This window comes from Electrophorus electricus, chromosome 18 (assembly GCF_013358815.1).
Source record: "Electrophorus electricus isolate fEleEle1 chromosome 18, fEleEle1.pri, whole genome shotgun sequence".
NCBI classification, from domain to species: Eukaryota; Metazoa; Chordata; class Actinopteri; order Gymnotiformes; family Gymnotidae; genus Electrophorus; species Electrophorus electricus.
The window spans coordinates 11063284-11082860 of NC_049552.1; the positions used below are offsets into that span (position 1 = coordinate 11063284).

Sequence of the window (19577 nt, forward strand, 5' to 3'; positions counted from 1 at the left end):
GCCTCACTGAATTTTTCGCGACTTGTTCTGATACACTTGTTGCCACCCACAGGGCTGACAGGTGTGGGAACAAAAGTTGATCCGGGTCATGGCACCTCCGCAATGCCCGGGTAAATGTCCATAGGAGTTTGAACTGTCAGCCAGCTTCATTACATGAGGTAACAATATTGAACAGGTTTGTATAGTGCACTTATCTGTTTTTTCATAGAGTGATTATGGGGCAGAACCCTAACCCAGGCTTCTGTACTCAGGTGTTGCAATAAGAAAATTAGGTAACATTTATTTGTTACGCCTTTATAACATACAGCATATTCACATATTGTCACATGTTGCTTATGGAGGTAACTAGGTGCGAGTTAATCCTAAAACACCACTATATCCGACTACACAAGGAGCTTCTTACTAGTTCATTAGGGTATCCGTAAAAGTATCTATCTTTCATAATTGATGGAAACCACTCTATACAAAAGCATGAATAATGTCACGTCTAATGCACTCTGAGATTTCCACAATTCCATGTCATGCCTGGACCCATAAGTAACATCTCTGTGAGCTACCAAGGCATGTGGGAGTAGATAATTACAATGCCAACACAGAAATGTTATCAAATTATTAGACAGAACGTTACAGTACTTTGAAATCCGTTATTAGGTTTTCCAAAGTATTCACCTTCAAATAAAGTGTTAGCAGAAACAATGCGTTCAGTATAAATAGCATATTCAAGCTTTTCGACTGCAAGAGAATGGATTATAATACCCGGGGCTTGGATTATGTTATAGTCACCTTTTATTTCTCCTATTTATAGGCATTCAAACCCACTAACACAGACACGCACTGAGGAAAAAATAAATAAAGAAAAGAAGAACAACAACTCCCACAAACCCTGGGGCTGATTCAGCTCGTGAAAGACCACTATGTCGTGCGGGTCGTTGAGGTGTTCGGCCAGGCTGGTCACATCCTGACCCGTGAGTCTGTTGGCGCTGTACACGGCCTCCTTCGTTCGGTCTGTCCAGTACACCCGGTCCTGCCCGGCAGATGGAACGGTGGGCGTGAGAAACAAAAGGCGGCCGAAGCATGGCAGAAGGAGGAGCGGGAGGCGCACCGAGCCATGGGGTTTGTCCTGAATGTAGGCTCGTAAGTAGGCTCATATGAAGCTAGATAACTCCAATGTGCTTGCCCTGGCCCGTTGTCAAAATAAAAGCATGGAAAGCAGCCCTGTCAGAATGTATTTATTTTGAAGCTATACTTTCTTTCACAGAAAACACTGATTACAGGCTCTTTTGGTTCACGTTCACACCTCCTCTACCTGTGCTTTGTCTGGCGAGGTGCTGTGGTCAGAGCTATCCCTGTGTGATAGGAGGCACGCAGTCGAGTGGGTGAAGCTGTAAAAGCTCATGTCAAGATGACTACACCAACAATAACTCGAGAGGCATGATTATAGGAAAGTGCCTTATTTATCTATTTCTCTTTATTAGCACACTGGCCAGGCTGCGATGTTGCCATGGAGACCAGAGATTACATGGAAAAGAAATATCCGAGGTCAATATGGCTGTTATAATAGTAATGCAGAATGCAATTGTTGCCGAAATGAGATATCAAATGATCCGATTCGTGGACATGATTCGGTTTGACAAGATGCAACTAAAGATTTCTGGTCACTCTGAATTACAAGCGAGGGAATAATGCATAATGCATCCCAATACAGGGCCTCGATGAATACCTGATTGAGAATCAGTTTATGATGCTCTTTGAAGCCTATTAGAGATCAATGCAGCTGGTTCAGTCCACTGAAACCATGGTGAGTTCACCCAGCTCCAAAACCCCTACCTCCTCAAAAAACGTGAAAATAATGAGAAAATAAGCCCGCACACTGACGGGGTTGGTGCTTGCATTTAATCAGTTATGGCAAGTGTGCACACATTCACGGGTAAGCATGCACACAAGACACACACACACACACACACACACACACACACACACACACACACACACACACACACACACACACACACACACACACACACACACACACACACACACACACACACACACACACACACACACACACACACACAACCTGACTCTCTGACACTCCAAATGGCCTGTGTGGAAGCGGTGTTGCCAAGGCTTAATCAGAGAGAGAGTGTGGGTGTAAAGCAGGGCAGAAATGAGGGCCCGAAACCATTTAAACCTGCACTCAAGGGCTGATGTAGAGGGTGACCCCCGCTCATCTGCACTTAGCAGAAGACAGGAGTGAAACACTGGCATCTAACATGGAGAGGGATAACGCAAAGTGAGAAACCAGCTCAGAGCATGCTTCCCGTCACCGACTTATGGCTGCCAAATGATTTGCTATAAAAAGAGCCGCACTCCTGGCTCCTAATTGAAGGAGGACCAGCTAATATTTAGCAACATGGTTCTTCTTGGCACGCGCACACTCACACACACACACACAAACACACAAACACACACTCTTACCTCGAACACTGCAAGGGCATAGGGATGCCCGAGTCTCTCAGTGGAGGACAGGACCACCCTGCGTTGTGCTCCATTGACATCAATACTGGAGATGAGGTGGAGCTTCGAGTCTACCCAGTACAAGCGCTTACCCACCACGTCTACATACACACACACACACAAAGGCACACACAATACACTACACTATAGCCTAGAGCAGAAATACAGACTAATAGAACTCACTGGTCTCCTTCACAGCCACCCCGAATGTCTTACCAAGTGTGATTCCATTGGGCCACTCAATGCCCTCGGACACCAATACCTGCCGATCTACTCCGTTCATTCCTGCCTTCTCGATCTTAGGCCTCATTCCCCAGTCTGACCAGTACATGAACCTATTAGAAACCTCAGATCAGCACTGAACACAAAGCCCTTACATAGACCATAAATTCCCCATGCTTGATACAGTTTTGCTGTCTCTCCACGCAATGCAACAAACGGGGCATGAGTTTGACATATCTTGAAATTCCAATTATATTATAATTTCATACATAGACATGAGTGAATGAGTACAGCCAAATTTCAAATGGTCCTTCTCTTCACCAGAACATCCAAGTCAGCTGGGGGAACCATTGTGTCAGCTGTATAAAACAGTGTCCATCGATTTTTATAGCAGGAATTAATTATGCTGAAAGTAAAATCATCTGGTTGCATCCATGAATCTTTCTTGCTTTATTTCTGACTTATTAAAATGCATTTTTTGATGGACCTGGTGTTGCACTCCATCTATAACACATATCTATCTGGCTTGCAGGCTCAACACTTGAATAATACATACATCTATAGATGTAGATATTAAATGTATGTAACTTAATGTTACTTTAATGTATCTAGAAAGTCAAGGGTTAATAATATCTCTACGTGAGACAGAGAGAGAGAGAGAGAGACACACAGAGAGAGAGGCTTCGTCCTGAGCAGACATAAGCTCACCCCTGCTCCGGGTCCACAGCGATGGCGCGCGGCTCGCTCAGGTCGCTGTCAATAAGGATCCGCCTCCTGCTTCCATCAGCTGATGCCACAGAGATGCTCCTGCTGCCAGAGTCAGTCCAGTAGAGGTTGTGCTGGACCCAGTCAAGGGCCAGGCCTTCTGGAGAGTGCAGCCCGGCGCCAATCAGGGTCAGGTGGCGTGACGGGTCACTGGCCTCATGGATGTAAGCACTAGGGGAGTAGCAGGGGAACACACACACACACACACACACACACACACACACACACACACACAGCAAAGGCCTGTTTCTCACCAGTTCTCACTCATGTTTTCTGCTCACCTCAAAAAAGTGATGCATTGGAGGAGTTTCCTTCAAACATGGAGTACTGGATAGTGTCTGAGGTCTATGTACTCTGTATAGTCCCAAAGCTGGGACTCACTCCTCTGTGCCACAGCTAGTGTTACAGATAAAGACACCCACTTGGGTGCTTTTCCCCCCCATATTCTTATATTTAATATGCCAAAGTTTTGCCATAAAGTTCGGATGTCAGATTCAGCAAACGTGCATGTTGGTTCACGAAATTATTCATGAAATACAAATGGTCCTCAGGTTATTCATGTGGTCACTTATGGCCCGTACCTTCACAGAGCTTACAGAAATAAAATATTATTTTACATGAAATCAAATTTTAAAAAACAACAAAAAGGTCTTGCCAAAGTGTTACATGACTAATACGGGAGAAGATCACGGGAATAGACACAGGAAAATAGAATAATGTAAATGAATTTTAATTGAAAGCTAATATGCAGTTTGGCCATGGGCTATATCATGTCAGACCTTAGCAATGAATGACTATTGTTTTGATTGCACTGGGAGAAGTTAAATACTAGTGTCAAATAGAATAATCATGACATAATTAATCATTCATAATTATTCATGATTTATTCAAACAAATGTATTCATGTTAATGAAATGGAGAGCCACAACAGCCATTGGTCTGGACATAGGGGGGTGTGGGGGACAGCTTTACAACAGGTCCACACCACTCAAAGTTTGTTAATGCCCAAGAAACTATTTTTAAATATGAGAAAATTGGTGAATGTGGGAAGTCACTTTAAGTTGCTTGTATGAGCGAAAGCTGTTTGTAAATAGTGCTTCCAGTGTGGGAGGGCCAACGGAGTGGAGATTTGTAAATTAGCTGTAAATTGTAAATTATGTTAATTATTTGGGCCCAGAATTCACACCTCTATGTTTATCCAGTAGATAGTGCTTCAAAAGTGCGTGAGCTATAATAAAACCCACACTACAAGAAAGTAAAAGAAATGAGAAAGAAAGGTATGGGGTGACATAAGTTCCTGTGCTTTCTTGGACTTTTAAGGTCATCGCTGGTATTTTGGGAATGGAGAGTGTTGGGGATTTGTTAGTGTGCATGTGTGCGCGCATGCGTTGGTGGGGAGGGGGTTGAAGTTAGGTTGGCAGAGTTCTGGAATCAGGATAAGGGCTTGACCTCATTTATGGAGCTTCTAAATGCAGTATCTTATTAGAGTAGAACTGGGCCCTTAGAGCTTCTGAGTTGATGAATGATATTTTCAAGATGCAAGATTCAGGATTAGATGACAATCTCAGTGTCCCACAATAACTTTAGCTGAAGAACTAGATCATTTTGTTAAAACAGGCATTTTTCTTTAAGAGTCTTGTGATTATTCGTTATGGTAATTATTCGTTAAGAAAACCAATCTCTGCCTCTTTGTTTCAGAGAGAACTTCCTTATGAAGAAGGAGGCTTCTTCTAAATACCACTGTGATGAGTACACACAGCAGCCATTAAAACTCAAATATGGTTCGTAGTCGCAAATACCTCATTGGTACAATCATTCCAGCCCTCTACCAGCTACTTCCAAGCAAACCACTTAAATCCAAAAAAACTGTCAGAAAGAAGTGAAGGGGACCACCTGTAGATCCTGCGGTGAAAGCGGTCGCACCAGAACATGCGGTTGGCGGCCACGTCTACGTCGATAGCCACGGCGTTCTTCTGGGTGGGCACAACCTGCGTGTAGTCCCGCTTCACTAGGTCGATACGGCGGATCTCGTGTCGGTTGGTGAACATCAGGTAGGGGCTCTTGCCTACACGGAATACGACAAAACAGTCATTGGCCAAATGCTATTCTTTTTACCAACATTCACTCCATTTTGGTTCTCAGAGAAACAAGGATGTCGTTTTCCAGTATGAGAAAGCCAGAAGAGATCGGACTTCAAGTTCAAAGTTCAAAGAGGTTTTATTGTCATTTCAGCTATATACAAGTACACAACAAAAACGAGATAATGTTCCTCCAGGACCATGGTGCAACACAAAACAACAGTGCAACAGACAACATGCTACACAAGTGCAAACAGTCCAATATAGTGCAAAAATGTCATTAAATAAACATTAAATAAACAATAATAAATACAGAACAGGACAAATACAAAATGAGTAGACAATGAGTATTTAGTGCAGTACACAGTACTGGGAATATGTAAAGTGTGTTGTGCATAGGAGTCAGTGACATGCTTCACTGAACATAGCAGTCACCAGTAGCAGCCAGAACAGTTCAGAGTACAGTGCTGGTTTAGTACAGTACTCTAGCAGCAAGTAGGATAATGTGCAAGACTGCAACAGAAGTGCATAGTTTATTTGTGTGAGGTTTGACTTCAGCACTAGTCCGATGCAAAACAATGTGTGAGTGTGTGTATAGATATGCATGTATGTGTGTATGTGTGTGTGTATATATGTGTGTGTGTATGTGACTGTGTATAAGCATGTATAAAAGTGCCGATTTTGGAATCTGAATTGGAATTGGAGTTAACCAGAGTTCAGGAGTCTAATGGCTTCTGGGAAGAAGCTGTTGCACAGTCTGGAGGTGCGGGACTGGATGCTGCAGTACCTTCTTCCAGATGGCAAAAGGGTGAACAGTTCATGTGAGGGGTGTGTGGGGTCTTTCACAACGTTGGTGGCTTTCCGGATGCAGCGTGTTATGTAGATGTTCGTGATAGAGGGAAGAGAGACCCCAATGATCTTCTCAGCTGTACTCACTATTCTCTGGAGGGTCTTGCGGTCAAAGACGGTGCAGTTCCCAAACCAGGTAATGATGCAGCTGCTCAGGATGCTTTCTACAGTACCTCTGTAGAAGGTAGTGAGGATGGGTGATGGGAGATGGGCTTCCCTCAGCTTCCGAAGGAAGTAAAGATGTTGCTGGGCTCGCTTGGTGATGGAACTGGTGTTCAGGGTCCAGGTGAGGTTCTCCGCTATGTGAACACCAAGGAACTTGATGTTCTTGACAATCTCCACTGAGGAGCCGTTGATGGCAAGCGGGGAGTGATCTCGCCTTGTTTTCCTGAAGTCAACAACCATTTCTTTTGTCTTGTCAACATTCAGATACAGGTTGTTGATCTTACACCATCTCACCAGTTCCCGCACCTCCTCTCTGTATGCTGACTCGTTGTCTTTGTTGATGAAACCCACCACGGTCATGTCATCAGCGAACTTGTTGATGTGATTCGAACTGTGCATCGCTGCACAGTCATGAGTCAGCAGTGTGAACAGCAGAGGGCTGAGTACGCTGCCCTGGGGAGCACCAGTACTCAGTGTGGTGGTGTTGGAAGTGCTGCTCCCAATCTGGACTGACTGAGGTCTACCAGTCAAGAAATCCAGGATCCAGGTGCAGAGGGAGGTGTTCAAGCCCAGTAAGCTCAACTTTTCAATCAGATGCTGAGGAACAATGGTGTTGAATGCTGAACTGAAGTCTATGAACAGCATTCTTACGTAGGTGTCCTTTTTATCCAGATGTGTGAGTGCCAGATGAAGTGTGGTAGAGATGGCATCATCTGTAGAGCGGTTGGAGCGGTATGCGAACTGCAAGGGGTCCAGAGAAGGGGGAAGCTGGATCTTGATGTGTCTCATGACGAGTTTCTCGAAGCACTTCATGATGATGGATGTGAGTGCGATGGGATGGTAGCCGTTGAGACACGACACCGTGGGCTTCTTAGGCACGGGGACGATGTTGGTGGTCTTGAAGCATGTTGGGACCACGTCGCAGCTCAGAGAGATATTGAAGATGTCTGTCAGGACATCTGCAAGCTGGTCAGCACATTCTCTGAGCACACGACCCGGGATGTTTTCTGGTCCAGCAGCTTTCCGTGGGTTAACTCCACGCAGAGTACGCCTCACATCAGCCGCCATCAGGCACAGCACCTGGTCATTTTGCAGAGGGATGGACTTTTCTGCTGCAACGTTGTTCTGCGCTTTAAACTGTGCATAGAAGTCATTCAGTGCATCTGGGAGGGTGGCATCACTGTCACAGTAAGGTGATGTTTTCCTGTAGTTAGTAATGGCCTGAATGCCCTCCCACATGCGCCGTGTGTCACCAGTGTCTTTGAAGTGTCCATGGATCCTCTGTGTGTGTGTACGCTTTGCTTCCCTGATCGCACGTGACAGTTTGGCTCTTGTTTTCCTGAGAGCCTCTCTGGCACCTGTTCTGAAGGCTGAGTCACGGGTCCTCAGTAGCATGCGCACCTCAGCAGTCATCCATGGCTTCTGGTTTGGGCGTGTGGTGATGGTCTTGGAGACAGTAACATCATCAATGCACTTTCTGATGTAGCCAGTCACTGATGCTGTATACTCTTCCAGGTTAACAGTGCCACCGTCAGTAGCAGCCTCCTTGAACGTGATCCAAGTTGCCTGCTCAAAACAGTCCTGAAGAGCAGAGATGGCTCCTGCTGGCCAGGTTCTCACCTGCTTCAGAGCGATTTCGAGCATCTGACGATCGGTCTATATGCAGGAATCAACATTACAGACATGTGATCAGAGTATCCGAGGTGGGGGTGGGGCTCTGCCTGGTACGCGCAGGAAATGTTTGTGTAAACGAGATCCAGCGCGTTCGCTCCTCTCGTTGCAAAGTTCACATGTTGATGGAATTTAGGCAGTACTGACTTGAGATTTGCGTGGTTGACTTGCCCTCCACCACAGTCCCAAAAAAAAAGAGCTAAACCAATCAAGATGCTACTAATCTCACTTCAGTATGGAGGGGCACAGCCTCCCTCAATATTAAAAAATATGCAAATATTATGCTAATAAATATTTTGATCAGAACATTGAAAAATTCATCAATCCATTTATATATCCAGGGCCCAGAGCTCACCACCACTAACACCACTAGCACCATTAATGATTTCAGCCACCATCAATTATTTGATTTTGATTTTAATGCTCTCTTACAACTCAATGTCCTGTCCAAACTTGGAGGTCTGCTTGACAATGCTGGGCACCTGAGCCAGGTGGATCTGCCTGTGTTGTGTAGTTATCAGTTTGAAAAGATAGCTAGCTGCGTGTAGCTGTGTGCCCACTTTGTGTCAGCCTTCATCCTGTGTCATCAGGAGGCATGACACGGAGGCGGGGGAGGTGCTGCAACTACCAAGGGCAAAAGAAGAACATTTCATTGTGGTTTATGATGGTTACTGGAAACGGCTTGCCTAGCCTGTCCTGACTTCCTCCATGTTTATTTATTTGATTATGGCTGCGCATTCTGAACACAGCTTGTTAAATGATGCAACAGTGGTAAAGCACCTGGACACATGCCAGAGGGATGCTGGGTTGAGAATTCGGCCCCAAGCCACGCGCCACCTTCTCTGAGCGACTGCGAAGCGGAGCGACACAGGCGAAGGCCGAGTGTGCCATCTGTCCATGAAACCCCAGTTAACAGGCCAAGAAGAAACAGAGGGGACATAGCCACACCTCCACCGTGCTGGCATAGCGCGGCTCTCCACTCAGACTCCGTTACTCCGCCCACTGGACCTCAGCACCTGTGACTCCTCCGACTGTTCAAGTTATGGATTCTGACAGGCTGATACAGTAAGAGCCCTTTGCCGCAGGCACAGCCCAAATTTCAGTGATGAGCTTCGCTCCACAAAGTCCATGGGAATAAAGACACAGCGCCAATCCCTCCCACATGAAGGCTCACTTGCTCCAAAAACCTCCCTTTGAAAAACTCATGAAAGTCATGTGAACCAAAAACATTTCTTTCTCTAGCACATATATGTGTGTGTGTGTGTGTGTGTGTGTGTGTGTGTGTGAGAGAGAGAGAGTGTGCAGGAAAGTGTGAGCTTTTTATGCACGCACGCACACACACACACACCATACTTCCTGCTAAATTTATTGTTTATTGTAACTTGAGATCCATCAAATTACAATGGCTTATGTGTGTTCCCTACTTCCACATTCTGCCCATGTAGACAAGTTTAGGTGAAAGGAAATGGTTCTTCACACTATAATACTACACAGTAGAGGTGTGGCTTACTCACTACCTCTTCCACTGTTTGGAAAAAGTTCTAGTTGTGCAAGACACAGGCTTCCTTGGAGCACCCTGGGGAATATCTCTAAAGGCTGCTTCAGCGCAACCTGTACACTCGGCCTGTCCAAAAACCTGAATTGTTTGGCTCGTAGTGCAGAGATCTGCAACACTTCCACAAATACCAACTCCAATCGGTCTCAGCCCAAGAACGTGAGAGCTGCTCTGAAAGGACAGATCTTGCTCCGGCCAGGAAACAGAGCTCCAGGGGTTCTGAGCTGGTTCCACTGCTCAGTGACGTCTGGCCAGAGTCTCCTACCTTCTGCCTTACAGGTCTTGCTCACTGGGTCCATGTCGTAGCCCCGGTGGCATTCGCACTTGAAGTCCCCTTTGAGGTTGACACAGATCTGACTGCAGGCATCTGGGTTCTCACATTCATCGATGTCTGTTGAGAGAGACTCAGGCCGATAAGGCTAAAGATCAATCAGGAACAGCGAATTTTACTAACAAAATCACAGGTGCTCAGAAGCACTGCATTAAAGAATCTCAGTAGAAATCATATGCTCAGGACTCATTATATGCTATCGATCATTCAAAGGTATTTTGATGTTATTTTAACAGCAATTTGTTAAACTTGGCAGGGTGCCGTTTATAGAGATTTTTTTTAATCACTGAACCCAATTCTCAGAGTCCCAACAAGTGATTTTATGGCAGATTTGTGACCAGGAGCAACAACACATCATATATAATCTTATATAAGCAGAACTGCAGGGGCAGTGCTTTAATCAGGGTTAATTCTGCTCTCACCACCACATGTTCTTTTATCCAGGAGTTTGTATCCAGCAGGACATTTGCACTCAAAACTGATGGGCCGGTCCACGCAAATATGGGAACAGCCTCCATTGTTTAGTATGCATTCATTCAAACCTATGAGAAAAAGAGGGGGTATGTATGTCATTGAAATACTAAGATCTCTGATCACGATGGATTTTCTCCACCTTATTTCTTAAAGTTTCTGGCCAAAGCTCTATAGTGTCAGACCCTTCACAGAGAGCCATGGACATTCTTTCCTCGCTGTGAAAAGTCAGCATACTCCTGAAATCATGATCACAAAGCTGGAAAGTCTTCCTAGTGCCAGCAGTTCCATATTATTTACTCAAATGTTTCTGTGTCTTAGGTCTGAAAGATCTTCCTTAGATCTAGAAGATTTGTCCTATTGATAAAATTATATACAGTTCTGGAAAAAGGAAAAATTTAGAGACCACTGCAAAATTACTGGTTCTCTGTTTTTGCTATTCACATGATGCGTGTATAGTAAAATGAACATTTGTTTCACTCCACAAGGTATTAACATTTTTTTCCAAATTCCAAATTAAAATAATTGTCATTTAAAGAAGGTATTTGCAGAAAATGATAAATAAAGATGCCGTGTTTTTAGACTTCAAATAATGCAAATAATACACGATCATATTTATTTTTACATAGCACAATACTAATGTATTGATTTAGGAAGAGTTAAAAAATTGGAATTTCATGGAATAAACCCAATTTTCATTCATGTATGCATCTTAGCATGCTCTCCTCTAGTTGTTCACATTGATCATTAAATAAGATTTGGTTCAAGCAATCACCTCATTAATATCTCAATAGAACCTCACTGCCCATGTTGGAATTCAACACTGGAATGGAAGCTGTACATAAAGAGATTATTTTTTAATCTTTTTAATCTTTTTCCAGAGCTGTATGAACTTCAGCCTTTGTGAACACAGTTTTAAATTAAAATAAATGAATAAATAAATTTAAAAAATCTATAGGCAGTAGACTGTTATTGCTACCAGCACACAAACATCACATAGTTTTAGGTTAAAGCACTGAACACTATTTTTTTAAAGTCACATTAACATGAACTTAACACACTCTGTATCTGCATTTTCAGGTCAAACAGCTTCTTAAATGCTTTCAAATTCCAAAGCAACTTCGCTACTCCACATTTCTTCAGAAACGTGTAGCTCTGTTCATGACTGAGAGGGAATCAACACACCTCACCGCTTTGTTGTTCAAAAGGTGGATTGAAAATCAAAAGGTGGATTGAACCCTTTGAAGCAGAGTCAAGTTCTAACTCTAAGCTCATTCCCATGGAGGACACATACTGTCATAGCGACAAATATATGAAAGTCCCTCTGGATGTGAGCATTAGCACCAAATGCTGAGCATGTAAAATGTAAATGTAAATAGTGTGATCTGTGTAATCCAGGGCTGCAGAAGCACTGGAGCAGGTGTGGCAGATTAATGCTGCAGCTAAACCCCGCAAGACGTCAGCTCTCTGCAAACAGGACTGAGCACCCCCTGTGGCTGGATCAGGGCGCAGCAGCGCAATCAACTGGGTGTGTGTTACTTCACGACTGTTGGGGCAGAGTTTGCAAATGTTTTTTTTTTTTACTCATGCCAGGTTTCCATGTGTCATTCCAAGTTCCTTTTAAACAATTTGCATTCCCAAAGGTCTGACTTTCGGCTAATCTGCCGCTCCCTTCTTAACGCCTGTGCTCCGAAAGCACGCGCTCTCTTTGAAATGTGAGCAGCATTAGTGCAGAGCTCGGAGAGACCACTACGGGAGCTTTATCGTGCTTTTCACCGCTGTGGGTGCCTGTTCCTGGAGGAGCTCGGTCGTCTGAGGGTAGGACGTCTAGTGGGTTGGGATTAGAAGCACGGCACGATGTGCAAAAAGGGCTGCGCAGATATGATTTTAATGAGGCAAAATGGACTCTGGGATCTGGTGAGACAGGAGGAGAGAATTCCCCAGGTCTTCGTCTTGGTGCAAATTCTTCATTCAGTGCTCCCCACCTACCCAGCCACCCTCCCTCCTCTCACCCTCACCCCAGGGTCTGTGGGGCAGGTGTTCTGTCAACAGCACCATGTTTATTAGGAGGTGCTGGCATCCTGACAAAAACCGTGAAAATGAACAATGTCCGGCAGGGGGGGGCAGACTTGTAGCCAGCTGTACTTCACGCCAGCAGCAGGGCCCCTTGGCATAAGGGAGGGAGGGGAGAGGGTGTGAGAAGAAGGGAGGAAGCAATTAATATTGGAGGGAGCCCAGGATCATTGCTAGTGTACGTATGTATGACGAATGCCAGAGGACAGGCAGGACCGTGTGGACCCACCGTAGCGACAGCTGAGACGAATGAGCGAAAGCACCAAAGAACCTCTGCCCTCTGCCTCTCGCTGCCTCTGAAGATGAGCACTTTTCTCTTGGAACAGCAGGGTATGTTGTGGAAGGGCTTTAGATACAGGAGGCTGGGGCATAACCTCCACCCTCACCACCCACCCACCCTCCTCCCCCCAGCGAGCGGCAGGTGCTGGCCGGCCTCCTTACCGCACTCCTTCTTGGGCTCGTCGGATCGGTCCTTGCAGTCCTTGACGTCGTCACACACCTTGGCGCTGTCGATGCACTCGCCGTTTCTGCACAGGAACTTCAGGGGACCGTCGCACTTAGTGGCTGTGGGGCAGACATGAGGAAGGCGGGCAGGAGTCACTTGCCACCCTGAGCTAGGCGATGGTGGCCAGTTTTGGTTTTTCGCTTTTTTATTTCTGAATTAAGGGCTAGACATGAAAGGTTTGGCGATTTGTTTGGGGGAAGCATCCCAGATGTGGCTAGCAACCTCCATGGCCACGTTCCATGCTGGCCCACGTGGAGCTGTACTGTGGGTAGGTGCAATGCTCTGTCATACTTAATTTCACCCCAACAGCAAGCTGAGTAAACACTGCATGGGTCGATAGAACTCAGTCAATGCAGGTGGTCAAACATATGCATGCACGCACACACACCATTGACACAGCCAGCCTCATCGCTCCTGTCGAGACAGTCGAAGGCTTTGTTGCATTGCTTCATGCCATGGATGCAGGAGCCGTCACCACACTGGAACTCATCCGGACGGCACGTTAGGAGAGCTGCAGCAGAACAAACACACACACGCACACAGAAGGATACATGCACACTGTGAGCTTACCTCAGTCCAGCGTGTTGTCTGATGATCAGAGACAAAACAAATGAGGAGAAAATCCAACTGGCATTTTAATGGTCTTTTTATGTCCCAGTGATCAAGCTAAGTAAACCCACTTCATTAGCTGGTGATCCAATATATAACACACACACACACACACTTCCTAGATCTCTTTCTCTCTATATCTCTCACTTAGGAGAAAAACAGCATTAATCCCTGTATGTCATGAGATCAGAGAGTCACAAACATTCTATGCCAGTCTGGATCCTTCCTGCTCTGGCTGCAACTATCCACCAACCCCAAACAACGCCCTCACCTGTGTCTCACGTGTAATGTCACCATCTGTATACACACACACACACACACACACACACACACAGATGTTGTGTTACTGTGCATTTGCAAAATCTTGTGTAGGTCTACTGAGTATAGTTGTTTTTCTATTGTTGATCCCACTTTCCCCTACTGAGTATAGTTGTTTTTCTATTGTTGATCCCACTTTCCCCATTCTCGGGACCACGCCATAGAAAACAAGCCTGATTCGCTCACATCAGATTGCTTCTGGGCTGCTGAGTGTCACAGGAGCCCACCGCACCCGGAAAAGTAAAGGTGATGCATCTGCAAACACTCCCATGCTGTATGTGAGGACATGAGGAAAAATGTGACACGTGCTCATTTTATTATATGCATCGTCAGTTGTATTGACAGAAAATGTTCCAGACGGATATTAATCTTTGGTGAGTAGTGCTAGCCTTGCTTAGAGTACGCGTTAATGATGTGAACTGTCACGCCCTCAGTCGCTGCATGTGTTGTAGCTCCGCCCCACACTGTCAATCGAGCAATGACACCCATTTCTCACTATTGCTTCCTATTTACAGGACTCATTCTGCCACATCTCACGCGACCGTATTCTTCAGTTTTTCAATTTTCTTTTCACAGTTTTATTTCCCTGATTTCCTCCCCAGCTTCATACCATCACAGTCTGAATGTTTTAATTCTACTGGCTCAATATTGCAATAACCACATAAAAGTAGAACATTTCATGCAAATGATATGTAGATGAGGGCTACATGTTTTGTGCATATAATATGTAAATAAATTTCAGCTGTGGGCTAGTTTCTATGAGGATGGAACCAATTCATCAGCTGTGCTCAGATTGCCCCTCATTTGTGATGTCATTAAACAACATCCCGAATTGCGCATGGACTAGTGTGTACGTCACACTTGGCCCTTGAGTCCACAATCAATTTTCTGTTTGGTTACATAAGATCCATTATAATTATGCAAATGTTTTTTTTAGCAGTTTTGAATTGGGGCACGAGTGCTGTGGGTGTTCCCTTATGGAGACAGAGACAGAGCAGCCTGTTTTCAGCGTTTAGCCCGCCTCTTTCAGACGCCAGGTCCCCGCTGCTCGACCAGGGACATATAAAACACCCCAGTTGAAAAAAACAACAAAAAAAACACCCTGTAGCTTCCTGCTTTTGGGGGAGTGTTGAGGTGAGCGTGGGGGTTGTTTGGGCTCTTGCTGTTCGTTATGGCATGCACTTATCAAAACGGTGAGTAGTATCTAGCAGAAATCCTGCACTCTCAGGACCAGTGGGAGAGGGACGGAGGTTGCCCCACGGACGTCAAGAGAACATGGCAGTGCTTGGCTTCGATTAGACTTCTTTTTGAGGTCAAGCATAAGAGGTTTGGTAAACAAGGTCACCTGTTTTCCCAATGAGATTCTGGTGCTTTGTAAAGGTCAACGGTTGAAGTCAGAGGTACTCAAACAGATATATGTCTGCTTTTACAATTATTTATATTGTCTTATACTGGTTTTTCATTTGTATTCATAACACAAAGTTTAATTTCTGTTTAAACCCAAAGAATTATACAGCTTTGAGAACTAAAATGAAATAAAAGAAAACTCAAGTTTTTGGTTAAGGGAAAAAATGTCCCGATATTCAAAAATGATTTCTTACATTTAACTGTTATCTGCAAACTGCAGCAGAACAGTCAGAATAAGCATCATGGTTTTGTTTCGTTCCCATGGCCATATAAGTGACGTGTCCTTCAGATAATTCACTGGATCCCGACGCAGCTACAGACTGTGCGCGAGTGCTTGAGATAGGCACAATCACCCACATTAGCTCTTCGGCACGGTTGCGTTTGATCAAGGGGTACACTGCCTAGTGTGTCTTTGGGAAAACGAAAGCCACGGCAAAGATTTCTGAAGGCTGCGTTGCCGTAGCAAAGGCACACACACATGCAAACGACCCACAATGCACTGCCCAACAGGCATGGCTTTTGGGCCTGGAATTTCCTCAGATGTGTCCCGGTGCAGCCTTAAGCCCGTTTATAAACATGTTCAATGCAGTGCAGTTTTCCGATTATATTTTTATACCAAACCTGCTAAAAACAGAGGTGATGTCAATCTACTTAACCTTCTCTGTCACACTGAGTCAGCTAATGTCAGCAATCAGAACAGACAGTAAATGACAAGCTGTCAAATAAAATGTACCTATACTATAACACTTCAATAAACTTTGATGAAGCTAATCTAAAAGTATCTATATAAAAATGCATTTCAGAACATGCACTCCTCTGGGGGGTTCTGGGCCATCAGCGATTTCCTTGAAAACCGCTCTGGTGGATCCATAGACCCATTCACTCTCACTCACTACATCCACAAAGCCAAGCCTCAGATAGGTAGGTACGCATGCACACATGCATGCATGCACGCACTCACACACAGACTGAGGAGTGTGCTGGGATAAGCTTTTGTCTCTCACTCACAACTTCACATCCACTCCCCCACCAACAACCATGCCCACACACTCACTGATAACAAGTACTCACTTAAATGAATGGATTCAGTAATGGTGTTAATGGAGGTGGGTGTGTGTAATGCTTTCCTTGTTTGTCATCTCAGAGACAGTAGTTACATCAGAAATAGCTTAACAGGCTGCACTGAAGATTTCCCTTGATCTGTTAAATCTGATAAATTCAGCACTGTAATACACTGAACTACGCTCTGGACTTACGGCAGTCGAGTTCGTCTGACTTGTCCTTGCAGTCTGGATCTCTGTCGCACCTCCATGCTTGCCTGATGCACTCCCCACTGCCACAATGGAATGCTCCTGCGCCGCACTCCGGCCTGCGGCCAGGGGGTGGGGCCGGCCGGCTTGCTCTGCCCCCACACCGCCCCACCCACTCGTCTGAGCCATCAGAGCAATCGGGGTCGCCGTCGCAAGTCCAGGGCTGGGGCACACACTCTGAGCTGTTGCAGCGGAACTCGTGCGGCCCGCACGTGGGCGGCGAGCACTTCTCCTCGTCGCTGGCGTCGCCGCAGTCGTCGTCGCCGTCGCACACGTAGGCCGGCGCCAGGCACTTGCGGTTCCGGCACTGGAACTCAGCAGACGGGCAGGCCCGGGCGTCTGCGAAAAACACAACAATGCGAGTGCATGGAGGGAGCCCGACTTTAACAATCCTATAAATCAATGGCTATGTTCGTGGAAGCAAGCCTACCTTTCCACTTCTCTTAATTAGCTTAAAACCCATTTAGGCCATCTGACTTGGGTTTGGACCCTTGCTAATTTTAAACATCAGCTGTGGGCAGAATGCTGTGCAGACTAGCATAATATAGATGCATAGTGCAGTGAGAAAGGACAGATTTCACTCATTTACAGCAAAATGGAGACCCTACTCGAGGGAACTAGACAGCCCTCAGAGCTGGTTCAGCCTCATGACCCGTGTCATATGGCATGAAGGCAGGAATAAGAGCAGTGAGACGGGGAGAACCCCTAAGGCAAAGAGGAAGGCGTTTTACAGCTTTGTCTCGACCAATTCTCACATCAAGAGAAGTACCGGAACTTTTGATACAAATCAATTAAAAAGAAGACAATGCCAAATAAAAAGAATAAAGGAGGAGGAGGAGGAGCAGGAGAAGGTGTAGTTAGAATTAGATGCCCCCCCCAAAAAATGCACAAATGAGAAAACACAAATGAGTGTGCAGGAAAAATCTCTGGTCCTACTGCTTATTGACTGGTCATTAAAAAAAAAACAAGAGAAGCACACTTGCTAACCCCATGCTGTACAATATATTTCAATTGGGCCAGTGTACTTCACTGACTTTGCGTCTACTGACAGAGACTTATAGTGCCCCGGACTGTTAATCCAGGTGAGTACGTCATTACAACAAGACATTTCACACACTGCCATTTTAGCATGCATCTGCCATGTAGCTATGGGTAATAAGAGGATAACAGGGAATATTTGTTTGTTGTCAAGCTACAATTCAGTGACACCTGAATAGCTGTACAGATGATTTGTCCTTTATGGACAGCAGAAATCTCACAAGCCTATTTCTAAACAGAACCCTCAAATTCTTAGCTCTTCATCCAGGAGTTTGTACAGTTACATTTTATTACAAAATAATAATAACTTGTAGTACTCGTTTCATTGCTAGTCAATATAATGATATTCCAAACAATATTATTTCTACAGTACATAATTCTTTACCACAATACATACTGAATCTTATCATATTACAGTATAACCACAACATGGTCTAATCTCTATCAACCTATATGATCACTGAGTGTAAAGGGACCATAAGAACTGTTGTGTCTGGGTATTTTAGGCCTTGAAGTCTTGCACAGACTCCACTGAGACAGTAGCCCAGGGATATTCATTTTATATGAGCGATAAATCAGCTCCTTTCCCCCCCACTCCCTCCACCCTTTGCAAGGCCGTATAGATCTGAGCCATAACTCTGCCGTACCACTAGCTCTCACTGCAATTAATGCACTCTAGGGGCTACTGCAGCCATTTGCAAGATTCTAGCCTGGTCGCCCTCTACCAGGCATCAGGGGCTTGAGTCAGGACGGGTGCCCAGGAAAGCAGACAACGGTTCTGCCCACCATTACTGACTGGAACAGACAAGGCAGCAGAGAACAGAAATGAATCACATGTGGCCAGGGACCACCAAGAGAGATCAATAAGCGATCAGAGACGAAAGCTTCTGGAAACCTTCTTTTTAGGAAGTGTTTTGAAATAGAATTTTAGTTGACCCATCATTGCTCCTGGATAAGCTGATGCGAGGAACTGGATATACTTGTTGTTTAAGAAATGCTGTCTACAACGTCAACAAGACCTCCGCCTGCTCTCGACCCGGCTGCCAGAGCCATGTACGTCACATGAAAGGCTTCATTAGCATAAAAAACACCCACAGTGCAAGATTAGCCTAGATTAAGCCTATTAACGCATATGGCAGTAATTGGTGTTTTACCCAAACCCCTAATCTCCCTCAGTTTAGATGAGCTGCCTCTTTTTAATTTATCACAGAGCTCCACTTCCCGCCAGCACTATAAACAAAAGAGATAATGGAACAGTTCATACAGCCTGTGGCTACTAAACTTACTTTCTGCCTTTTAAAACAAACTCTGAATTACTGCACTATAGTGCTAATGAATTACTGTGTGTATATAACAGCCAAGAGCAATTAGCAAAATCTGGAGGTGTTTGATTCATTAGTTCTTTTCCTGGCTTCCGGAGTTTGGTTTCAGAGTCCTGGGATCTGAGCTAGGCTACAGAGGAGTTGTGGGATACATCATGCCTGGTAAGTGGGACGGCATGAGCCTTCACATCAGCTCTTCAAAGAGGGACAGGGGCTTGACATGTGGAGAGACTGTACTGAAGGGGAGGTGTTTCCATAGGCTTAAGCGTTCAGAGGAATGAAAACATAGATCAGCTGTGTAGTGACAGAGACCATCACCTCCTGAAGGAGAGAGGATGATTTGATGGGGATTGTAACTTCAGCTATGTGAA

General features: G+C 45.1%; 1 protein-coding gene across 4 annotated transcripts in view; it reads right to left on the reverse strand.

Annotated features, from left to right (window-relative positions):
• LOC113570092 (low-density lipoprotein receptor-related protein 8) overlaps positions 1–19577 on the reverse strand; it is a 54375-nt gene that overhangs the window by 4874 nt on the left and 29924 nt on the right. For all 4 annotated transcript variants that reach the window (XR_004777143.1, XM_035536487.1, XM_035536486.1 and 1 more), the window contains 10 exons: positions 16793–17185; positions 13591–13713; positions 13139–13261; positions 10576–10695; positions 10088–10213; positions 5398–5569; positions 3448–3675; positions 2734–2852; positions 2479–2618; positions 883–1024 (listed from right to left, as the gene is read on the reverse strand). Coding sequence is in view for 3 of the 4 variants with exons in the window: in XM_035536487.1 (XP_035392380.1) it covers positions 883–1024; positions 2479–2618; positions 2734–2852; positions 3448–3675; positions 5398–5569; positions 10088–10213; positions 10576–10695; positions 13139–13261; positions 13591–13713; positions 16793–17185 (1686 nt within the window). In the remaining variant the exon portion in view is untranslated. The remainder of the gene's footprint in view (positions 1–882; positions 1025–2478; positions 2619–2733; positions 2853–3447; positions 3676–5397; positions 5570–10087; positions 10214–10575; positions 10696–13138; positions 13262–13590; positions 13714–16792; positions 17186–19577) is intronic.